This window comes from Echinops telfairi, unplaced genomic scaffold, assembly GCF_000313985.2.
Source record: "Echinops telfairi isolate 266 unplaced genomic scaffold, ASM31398v2 ScPeMD7_10;HRSCAF=50, whole genome shotgun sequence".
Classification (NCBI taxonomy): domain Eukaryota; kingdom Metazoa; phylum Chordata; class Mammalia; order Afrosoricida; family Tenrecidae; genus Echinops; species Echinops telfairi.
Window position 1 is genome coordinate 5,875,366 of NW_022103907.1, and position 11,934 is coordinate 5,887,299.

At 44.2% G+C, this 11,934-nt stretch overlaps 1 protein-coding gene across 1 annotated transcript in view; it reads left to right on the forward strand.

Annotated features, from left to right (window-relative positions):
• Positions 1-335, forward strand: part of TTC27 (tetratricopeptide repeat domain 27) — a 169,439-nt gene extending 169,104 nt beyond the window's left edge. The window contains exon 18 of the mRNA XM_013006843.1: positions 121-335. Within this exon, the coding sequence (XP_012862297.1) occupies positions 121-335 (215 nt within the window). The remainder of the gene's footprint in view (positions 1-120) is intronic.
• Positions 336-11,934: the final 11,599 nt, after the last annotated feature.

Consider the following 11,934-nt stretch of genomic DNA (forward strand, 5'->3'; position numbering starts at 1 on the left):
AACTGTACGTATCGGGCATCTTTGAGTCTTGTGGGGTTATTGCCAGGAAGGGGTGGGGGTGGCCGGAAGGTAAATCATGCGAATGTTAAGGAACTCCCCATGCACCGTTGACGTTTTTAGAGTGTGGCCCGATGCCCCTCACAGACAGGAAAGTGCTTCTTGAAGACTGTTACTGGAGGACTCACGGAAGTCTCTCCAGCGCTCGGATCCCCACTCGCCTTATCTGCAACCCGTCCGCATCCGCAGCACACTGGAATATTACAAAGATCAAACAAGAGGATGCTTGGAAAGTGAACAAGTTCCGTAGACGTAATGAACGAGAAGGGTTATCTTAGTTTTGATAGTAAACGCTGACAACCTTTTCTGTGCCCCCGTCAGGAGGCTGACAATGTCGGTGCTGTGCCCACGACCCCGATACGTTGTAGTTCTCTGTGCTTTCACAGCAGAGCACCCTTTCCCCCAGTTTTGGGCTACCCGCATGCCTCACAGAGGTTAGGCTGCAAGTCAGAATCGGGAGGGATGGAGGGATGAAGTGTGGTGGGAATTTGATGACGTGATGGAGAAAAAGAACCAAGTTCTCATTGTCAGGATTTTTCAGGGCAGTGCAAGAAAAGCACAGAGAAACGATGATAGGGAGGAGCAGACAAAGATGATGGAATGGGGAATTCATTGATGGGGTGAACTCAGAGGGTCGGAGCCCTGGACTGAGGCCCAGCATCTCTGCTTCCTAGCTGTGATCCCACCTGAGCCGCGGAACCTCTCTGGGCCTCTCAGCTCTAAAGTGGAAACACCTGCCCTGCAGACCAGGTAGGCAATATTGTGGTGGGGATCATTTGAGATGATGGACATGAAGTATTTAGTGAGCAATTGTGCACAATTAGTTCTTGTTATGATTCAGAGAAAGGGCCATTGTGGATGGCTCTGTCAGGCCCCAGACGCTGGCGGAGTCTCTGGGTGGGTGCACCCAGCAAGTTGGCTCCAGTTTCCTTCTTCCCGGGGGTGGGGGTGGGGTCATAACCCTGTGGTTTGAGAAACAATGCTCTGAAGGTCTTCCCAGCTTGTTGAGTGCCCTTTACCACTGTGCTTACTGAAATCAATTTGGCCTAAAGCATGTCTGGTGCCAGGGTTGATAAAAGCCATCTTGGTATTTTAATAGCAATCTGGCTAGAAGACAGAGTTGTGCCCTAGTAGTGTTCTCTCTCTCTCTCTCTCTCTCTCTCTCTCTCTCTCTCTCACACACACACACACACACACACACACACAAAACGCTTGGAGATACATACATGTGATAGCAATAGAACTAAAGTGTGTTTCACATATAAAACTGATCTCCCTGACTTGGGTTATTATTTTTTTCTGAGTAGGTATGCCCAAATTCATGTTCCCCTCCCTCACTTTAGAAAAATCACACGGGTCTCATGCTCCTTGTCAGAAAATAGAAAAGAACTTAAATCGCAGAAAAATCTCTCCCCAAGAAGGTAACAAACCGAAGCTGTTCATATCTGTACTTCTAGATGGTTTTATATGAAAGTTTCCTTATATCAGAGAACAAGAGAGTGAGAGATGAGATTTTTTTTCCTTTTCTGTTTTAAATCCAATTAAACTTTAAAATAAAACACATAAAAGCAGACCTGCCTTAGCGATCCAGCACAGACAGGAGAGTGTCTCTTGTACAAATGCTGTCCACATTCCATATGATCCATAATGAAACCTTGTAAGATACACGAAGAAATGGCTAAATGAAATGTATTGTAGGCCTGTATCTTGAGGAATGCCCCTTGATAAGGGCCTCAACCGGCAGGTTTACCTTTAGAACCCTCAAACACCTGAGTGCCACTCCACAACAGGACTGTGCCGGGAGACCCAGCCCTCCCTCACCGTCATCACCATCCCAGTCTGAGGCTCAGTGCACAGCGGAGCCAGCCTCAAACACAGGTGTAAGAGCTCTCCACAACACTGATGGCTACCGGTCAAGTTTAGGACCGGGCAGACCAGAAGCCACTCCGCCCTGAGGAATACAAACCAGAGGAAGGCTCATACCAGAGCTTCAGGTAACGGCAAGGAACTCAAGTTCCAGGTACTGAAAGCATGTCGAGGGCAGCGGTTCTCAACCTGTGGGCTGTGACCCCCTTTGGGGGTGAACGACCCTTTCACGGGGGTCGCCTGATTCATAACAGTAGCAAAATGACAGTGGTGAAGTAGCAATGAAAATAAGATTATGGTTGGGGTCACCACCACATGAGGAACTGTATGAAAGGGTCGCGGCCTGAGGCAGGTTGAGAACCACTGGCCTAGGGGTAGTACAGGCTCCAGATGGACACTTGAGTATCTGAAGGAATGACAGAGACCTTTTAAAAGTGCAAGACTCAGCGTGCACACCCCTCTTGCTGATTCAAGGGTGGTACTGAATAATGAGTAGAAACTGGAAGCTTTTTAAAAAATATGTAAGTCATCTTATTAGGGGCTCTTACAACCCTCATTACAACCCATACATCAATTGTATCAAGCACATTTGTACATATTTGCCATCATCATTTTCAAAACATTTTCTTTCTACTTGAGCCCTTAGTCTCAGCTCCTCAATTTTCCCTCCCACTCCCACCCTCCCATCCTCATGATCCCTTGGTAAATTATTATTATTCTCATATCTCACACCATCCACTGTCTCCCTTCACCCATATTTCTGTTGTTCATCCCCCAGGTGTGGTGGGGGTGTGATATATGTTGATCCTTGCAATTGGTTCTCCCTGGGAGGGTTTGAACGTGCTTGATCGTAAGCGCTGAGATTGCTTTGAGAAGGCTGCTCAGGGCATTAGGAGTGTGTGTGGTGATGGCTCAGACAAATGAGAGCGGTGGAGAGAGCTTCTAGTACCATGAGCAGACACCACAAACACGGGCATTAGATGTTCTTCTTGTGAGACCTTGAAGTGATCAGCACGTCACCAGACTGGAGGGAAAAACCCTTATTGTGAAGTGGCAAGGAACTTAGCTGAGTTACAGTAGGATGTTCTGTGAAAAGTAGAATTCATAAACGATGAAATTGGATGTTTGGATGAGGAGCATTCTGTGCAAAGGACAATATTGCTTCTTGCTGCCAGTAGTCACATGCAAAATGTACAAGACAAATTAAGGCATGAACTAGAAGCAAAAACTAACCAGCATGTGAAGATTGGCAAGCTTCTCTTGTGAAAATTAAGAAAGCGTGCTTTGGGAAGGACACGTCACTGAAGGTTTTGCTTGGCAGCATTTGCTAAGTGAACCGTGGATCAAGTCAATCTCTACAACAGAAACGCTCTCAATTTTATTTATTTATTTTTAATTTTTAATTGTGAATGGGGGGGAAACGTTTAAAGTCATTTTATGTCATTTCTGCAACGGAACATCACTTATCCCACTTCCTCCCTTGTTGTTCCTGTTTCCATTCCTCTTTTTCCCCTGACCCTCCTGAACTTGCCCTGGTTAAATGCTGTTCTTTGATCTCAAAGCGAGCACTCTAAGTCGTGCAGACCTCCTTGGTGCCATTGCTCCCCTTATGGAGCTGTCCCTTGTTTGAATGATTATTAAGCTGTAGGGGTGAATTCATTTGCAGATTTGAAAGGTGACTAAGCCCTAATCTTGGGGGTTAACATTCCCAATTTAGACTGAAGGGGAGAGAGGGGAGAGAGAGAGTATGAAGGAGCACTGCCTTCTTCCTGGAGTTCGATAGGCAGGAAGTGGGGCGATGATAAGCAAATTGACTGCAAGGGTCAGTTGTCCAAGCCAAGGAAAGGGAAGGAAGATCCTGGCAGCAATTCAGAGACCAGCAGGACTGTCCACACGAACGTGGGAAGTACGAGCGCACTACTGCCTTGGCCTCAGCAGGTGAAGCTATCACCTAGAATTCAAAGGGTGGGGGTCATCATCTCAGTTCAAGGAGGTGGGGCCACTGAGCCAGTGGACTGGGGGGAAAGTTCCACCCAAGGTGGAGGGAGTGGGACCTATGCTCAGGGCACAGAAGCCAGTACCCAGCATCTGGAGGGTGGAGCCAATGGCCAGAGTCCAGAGGTTGGAGCCAGTATGCAGTGGGAACTTCGAGAGAATGGTTTTCAAGCTTTATGATCTAACGATGTATGCTGCGCTGCTGGGTTTCAGACTTTTTTGGTCTGACAATTTTTTCCCATCCAATTTTTCCTTTTTGGAAGAGAAACGTTTAGCCTACGTTTGTACCACCATTGTATCCTGGAAGGCAAGTATCTTGTAAGCTAGAGTTCACTGTTGTACAGACAGAGAACTTTGCCACAGGATGTAGTTACACTCAGAGTCTTACTTGCATTTGATTTAGATTATTCAGAAGATGAGATTTTGGACTTGGAGTGGGTGTTTAAATGGTTTAAGGGTTTGGAAGCTGCTAGAATGGGGTGACTGATTTTTAAAAAATAAATCATTTTATTGGTGGCTCTTCCAGTCCTAATAAGAGTCCTTATGTCGATTGTATCAAGCATATTTGTACATATGTTGTCATCATTTTCAAAACTTTTCTTTCATGGTATCAGCTCCTCTTTTTCCCCTCCCTCCCCCACCCTCCTACCATCATGACCCCTTGGTAAATTATAAATTATTATTATTTTCATACCTTACACCATTCACTCCCTCCCTTCCTCCATGTTTCTGTTGTTTATCCCCCTGGTGGGTAGGGGGTTAATATATTGATGGTTGTGATTGGTTTGATGGGGTGACTATTTTGTGGCATGAATATTTGGGGGCCAGAATGCAGAGTGATATGGGTTCACTGTGTCCCTCCAGAAAAGCTACATTGAAGAGCTAGCCTCTGGACCTGTGAATATGGCCTTGTTTATTTTTGTTAAAACAGGGTTCTTGTTTGCAGATGTTATCAGTAAGCTACATCATGCCAGAGTAAGGTGGGCTCTAAAACCTTCTGAGAGGTATCTTATAAAAAGTGAATCACACAGACACAGGGTTGATGGAAGCAGGTGTAAAGCAATGCCAAGGATAGCAATGCCAAGTTACCAGAAACTCGCAGGGAGACATGGGGCAGTTAGTCACTCCAAGCCCCAGATAGGCCTTCATCCTCCAACCGTCTTTACCTTAATCTGACACCCCTCAGTCCTCCCATGACACTCTGTTTCTCTACTGGGTTTGATCATGTGTTACAACGGCCACAAAGAACTCCCAGACAATACTCTCAACTGTGGGGTTTATCAGGGACGCAAACAGGCTGTGAAATGTTAGGAATACGCTTCATTTGTCTGCGGCACCTCTTTTCACTCATGGCGGCAGGCATGTCTGTCTGGTGCTCAACCTCTCATCCATGCTGTCCCGTGCCCTCTGTCCTGCATGAGCAGGTATTACAAAGCTCTTTCAGTGCGGATAGATGCCCATACGGCATCCCAGTCTTCAAGCCAGCCTCCTGCTCTAAGGCCCTAAGCTTGACGTCCCTGTGGGTCGGGCATCTTGCCTCCTGCCTTCTGGTCTTGATGCTGCTCCTCTCCATGCAGGCCTCGCAGATGTGCTTCCTCCTGGTTCTTCTTTCTTGCTGACAATGGGATTCTCTGAACCACTTCTGAAAAGGCTCCTTCTATTCCCACGAGAATGGCAAACGGATCAATCCCTTGACTTTTTACACGACCTATTTCCATGGTCCCACCCAGTCCTTTGGTGGGAGTGACAAAGACTGGATGGAAGAGCCATAGTAAGTAATGTTGCTTCCCTGTAGCTCCTGCTTTGGATTTCTAGCCTCTAGAACTGTGAGAAAGCACATTTCTGCTCTGCAGAGATATGTTATTACGGTCCCCTCTCCCTCTCACTGCCATCGAGTCAATGCTGACTCTCAACACCCTGCAGGGTCAAGTAGAACTGCCTCCGTGGGTTTCTGAGAGTACCTTTACAGGAGTAGAAAGCCTCGTCTTTCTCCCACTGAGTGGATGGTGGATCCAAACTGCAGACCTTGCAGTTAGGAATGTAACGAATAACTCACTAGACCACCAGGACTTCCTATGGCAATCCTAGGAGGCTTAAACAATCAAGAAGAACTTACCGGATAAAAGTTTTGTTTTTTTTTAAAATACATGACTGTATTGGTAGAAATCTTCATAGAGAATTCCTTCTACAGAAATCCTTAGTGGCCATAAAGCATGCCTTAACGCTGCTAAGGGTTCAGAAAAGTCTACAAATCTATTTCTAAACAGTAGCCCAAGAAACCTCTTCAGGATAACAACAGAAGAGCTAGGATCCTTGGGAGCTGAATTTGGGGACTAATGGCAGAGCATGAATTAGGGAACGAAGCTCAGGGCCCACCAAAATAGGAGGTTAGTCTCTCTCTCTCTCTCTCTCTGGGACTAACCTCAATGAAAACTTGAGTGATCACAACAAAATCTATTCCACACAGGGAGGGTGTCAGAGTCCTTGTCTGTCACACGTAGCTCCGGGTTAAGGGAGCAAAATACCTTCCTCGATAATCCCTGGCCACAAAGATCCGCTCTTACTCAAATTCAAGCTCCCTGTATGGAGTAACCAGCACCTGCCTCTCAGTTTGTCGCATGGGCTGATGTGCGTGTTGCTTTGATGCTGGAGTGACTGTGAAACTGAGAATGTTTAGACGCTTATTAGCACCTTTCTTTCCTACTGATTTCTGCCACCGCCACGTCTGTCCGCCTCTGGTGGCTTGTGTGATGGCGGCGGATATAGTGAAGCTGGGTGCCACACCACCACGAGCAGCAGGGTCCCCCACGGTGGGCAGGGTTCAGTGGGACTTCCAGACCAAGACAAACTGGGAGGCAGGAAAGTCTACAAATCTATTTCTAAACAGTAGCCCAAGAAACCTCTTCAGGATAACAACAGAATATCCAGCGCTGGAAGATGAGTCCCTAGGTTGGAAGGCACTCAAAATTAAAACTGTGGCCTGTAGACACTATGTATATGAATTACCATGCTACCAGACACTTGGTATAATCAACCTCTTTGGAGGCATGCACCTGTCCTCAATGCATTACTTCAACAAAGTTCTAAAGAATACAGATTCTCAATTTAAAAAGATCAAGAAACACACCTGTATACATGCCACTGTAAGAATCAGTGGAACAGAAAAGTGGGTGAGGGGAGACATTGGTCAGTGTAAGACATGAAAAAAATAATAATTTATAAATCAGTAAGGGTTCATGAGGGAGGGAGGGAGGAGGGAGGGGGAAAGAATGAGGGGCTGCTACCGAGGGCTCATGTAGAAAGAAAATGTTTTGAGAATGATGAGGGCAACAAATGTACAAATATGCTTGACACAATGGATGGATGTATGGATTATGATAAGAGTTGTATGAGCCCCCAATAAAATGATTTAAAAATAAAATCCAAATCAGCCTGCATTAAACCCTCCAGCATGTTTATATAAAAACAGGACTCAGAGTGACCACCACGAGGAAATAATTTTGTTAACAAAAATGATACCTGTATTTAATTTACTGCTTACAGCAAGTGTGAAAGGAAAATGCAAAGCTATTCTCTTGTAAATAAAAAGGACCTGGTTAACTCAGGGGAAATCAGTGGAAATCAGATCGATGAAGACAGCAGGTGTTGACATTTCTCCCAGGGCGTGATTGGTGAGTTTGAACTGCTGAACTTTCAGTTTGCAATGGAATGCTTAACCACTGGGTCACCAGGGTTCCTTTAGGAGCCAATTAAAACCAAGTTCACTGCTAGAAAGTCATTTCCTTCGGCATGACCCTATAGGACGTGGGAGGACTGCTCCTCTGGGTTCTGAGATGTTAAATATTTATAGGGTGGGCAGCACTCTCGCCAACTCGCCCCAGAGGGACTTCTGGATTCAAACTGCTGACCCGGGTGAGGCCACTACGCCATGAGGGTTCCGAGGAACCAAGTAGGTAGGTCAAATTAGGGTGTTTTTAAAAATCAGCTTATTGGGAGCTCTTACAGATATTATAACATTCCATAATTCAATTAGATCAAGCATAATGGTATTGTTACTGCCACCATCATTCTCAAAACATTTTCTTTCTTCTTGAATTCTTAGATATCAGCTCCCCGTTATCCCCTCCCTCCCCACCCTACCCCTAGGAACCCTTATTCTTATTAGGGTTTTTCAACATTAATACCATTGATATTTTTTGGCCAGATAATTCGTGGTGTGTGTGTGTGGGGGGGGGGGCTGTCTTAGGCATTTTAGAGTATTTAACAGCAGCTTGGCCTCTACTAATTAGATGCTGGGAGTGTCTCTGCCCAAATTTGGACAATCAGAAGTGTCTCCAGACATTGCTAGTGTCCCTTGGGAGACAAAATGGCCCTCTTTCAAGAATGACTTGATGAAACAAGAGATGAGACAGAACTAAAGAGAGTTGGTGCAGGGAAAGCTACCTCTGGAGACACTGCACCACATCAGAAAGAGAAAATGGATAACAGAATTGAGGAGACATGGAAGGTAGATTTCCAGAGCATATATTTAATAAAAACTCCAGAGGGACAGAAGAGAAAGGAAAAGGATCATTTAAAGGGATAATAGCCAAAATAGGTAATAGCTGAAAGTGTTTTGCATTACTGGGAGTAATGCAAAGAATTGATTAAAAAAATTTGGAAACACTGAGTTTACATATAGATTCAAAAATTAGCTGCTCAATGTACACATACACACTGTTTGTTTGGTTTTTTACATATGTACAATGCCTGTTTTATTTTTATTTATTTTTATTTTTTTAACATTTTATTAGGGGCTCATACAACTGTTATCCCAATCCATACACACATCAATTGCATACACACAGTTTTTAAGAATTTTGAAAAGAAAAGAATATAAATTATCCCACTTACAATTTAAAATCCAAATCCTTAAGAATCATTTTTAAAAGACAGTGTCTCAACACAAAATTATAAAACATTTTGAGAGAACTTATACATGAACTACATAAATGATGAGAAGTATTATGCCCATAAATTGGGAAACTCAATTTAGTAAAAATGTCAGTTTCCCCCAATTGATCCATGGCTACAACAGCCTTTTTTAATTTATTTTTTTATTGTTTTATTAGGGCTCGTACAACTCATATCACAATCCATACATACATTAATGGTGTAAAGCACATTTGTACATTCATTGCCCTCATCATTCTCAAAACATTTGCTCTCCACTTAAGCCCATGGCATCAGCTCCTCATTTTTCCCTTCTCTCCCTGCTCCCCCTCCCTCATGAACCCTTGATCATTTGTAAATTATTATTATTTTGTCATATCTTACACCATGCGACGTCTCCCTTCACCCACTTCTCCGCTGTCTGTCCCCCAGGGAGGAGGTTATATGTAGATCCCTGTAATCGGTTCCCCCTTTCTACCCCACCCTCCCTGCACCCTCCCCGTACCGCCACTCTCACCACTGGTCCTGAAGGGATCATCCATCCTGGATTCCCTGTGTTTCTAGTTCCTGTCTGTACCAGTGTACATCCTCTGGTCTAGCCAGATTTGTAAGGGGCTACAACAGTCTTAATAGAAGTCCCAACAGATTTATTTTTGTCAAAAAAGAAGATTTGATTCTAATGTGCACATTATAATTCAAGAGCTGAATGGCTTACAATACCACATGACAAAAGTTAGTATAAAAAGATTTAATAATTAAGGCAATGTAATATTGGTGCAAGGACAAATGGGACAGAATCGAATCCTGACAAAGAATGATGGGTGGCTACTTTGTTTATGACTAAAATGGTGATTTATGACAGAGGATGGGTTTTTCGAAACTAGTACTGGGCTATTTAACTATCGATAAGGAAAAAGGTAAGTGTTGCTCTCTTACCTCACACCACACACTAAAGTCAATTTCAAGTGAAGGGTCGATCTAACTGGGAAACAGGAGAGCTCCTTAGGAGATGACATAGGAGAATATCTTCGTATCCTCTGGGTAGGTAAAGAGTTCCTGAAAGAGACACAACAAGCACTAGCTCTACCGGAAAAGAAAGAAGATTGTATGCCATTAAAATGAAGAGCTTGTTCTGGAAGAAGTACAGAGGACTGCTCTTTCGAAGAGAGGCTGGTGAGGTTGGGTCTCATGTCCTTAGGGCATATTATCATACCCTGCTAAAGAGCCTCAGGCTTGGTTAAGTTGAGGGCAGCGAAAAAGAAGAAGGTCCTCCGGGGGATGGGCTGACCCAGTAGCTGTAACAATGGGCTCAAATAGAACACTGATTTTAAGGATGGCACAAGACCAGAGGTTTATTCTGTGGTGCATAGGGTTTCTAAGAGGTGGAACCAATTCAAGGGCATATGTGTTAGTCTGGGTACATTAGAGAAACAAATCCACAGAAACTCAGGTATAAGACATAGTTTTATATAAAGGTTAAGTGCACAGCAAGGAAACTTCCCAACCCAGTGCTGCCCAAGCCCACAAGTCCAGCATTAACCCATATGTCCAACACCAATCCACAAAGTCCTCCTCCATCTCACAAAACACACTATGACACCGACTGCAGGAGGAAAGCCGAGTCAGTGAGCGTGTAAATATCTCAGCACTGGCAGGGGTCTCCACACGGCTGCTCCAGCACCCAGGGCTGCATCAGGGTAGGTCCATGTGACTTATCCTCAGGGGTGTCTTGCAGGAAGTCAGCCTTGCCAGCTGAAGCAGGGAACTGGCTAAGGCATCTGCACCCTGGTCCAACCATCAGAAAGCAAGAGACCCAAGAACTAGAAAGGTGAGGCTCACTGAGCCATTTATCTCTCCGCCCTTCAATTAACCCTACATGTGTTCATCGGCCAGGTTGGTACAATAAACTTTAACTGTCTCAGCATACAACAATGAATGTCTGATGTTATTAAATCAGCTATGACTCGTGGAAAACTTACACATATGGGTTAAAATGTTGCCTGGTCCTGCACCATCTTTTTGATATTTGATAAATAAACATACAAAAACATGCCCAAACTCAGTTATCAGAGAAATGCAAATTAAAATTAGTGAGTTGCTGCTATATACACCACAAGACGACTAATATTCAAGTGCCTGTGCACCCCAGTCTTGGTGGGAAGGTTGAGTAATCGCAACTCTGAATCATTGCTGCGGGAGTGTACATGGACAAACCTCTCTGGAAAAACAGTTGGTCAATATTTCCTGACATGAAAGATAAGCAAACCCTATGGCCCAACAATTTTGCTCTTAGGTGTACACACACATAGACGTGTAAGAATGCATTTACATCTGTACCAAACTATTCTACAAGGATATATATAGCAGCAGTATCCATAATAGCCTCTAAGTGAGAACAGCTCAAATGTCCACCAACAGTAAAATGGATGCACAAATGGTGCAATGGGATACACTATACATCAATGCACATGAAGGTACTGTAGCCACTGTACTACAGCCATATGGGGGGGGCTCTCTCGAACATTCTGAGCACCGAAAGATCACCCTTAAAAAATGCCAATGGCATGCTTCTATTTAAATAGTATAAAATTCATCTTACTCTTTACTTGTTTTTTATATTATTTTTTTCTTATTACTACTGGGTTTTCGAGTTTGTGAAGGACAGGAGGAGTAGATGCACAGAGATAATACCTGATGCAGTGGTTTACTGGGGACTTGGGTGGGGTAGGCAAAGAGAGGGTGAGGGGATTTGAGTGGGGGAGACAGAGAGGGTGAAGGGATTTGGGTGAGGGAGACAAAGAGGGTGAAGGGATTTGGGTGGGAGACACAGAAAAGGTGAGGGGATTTGGGGAGCAAACAAGGAATCTGGGAGGGAGGAGGGACCACTGGAACAGAGTGTGATTATGACTATATGACTCATCTTAAAAAGCTATTTAATGATGGCAGTGTATGATTTGTGAAGACTTTATCAAGAAAAGCACTAAAAAGTTGACATAATGTGTAAATGTAGGTAATGTCATTGGACAATATGTACAGAAATTGGTTAATGGGGACCTAATTTGCTATGTAGTCTCTCACTAAACA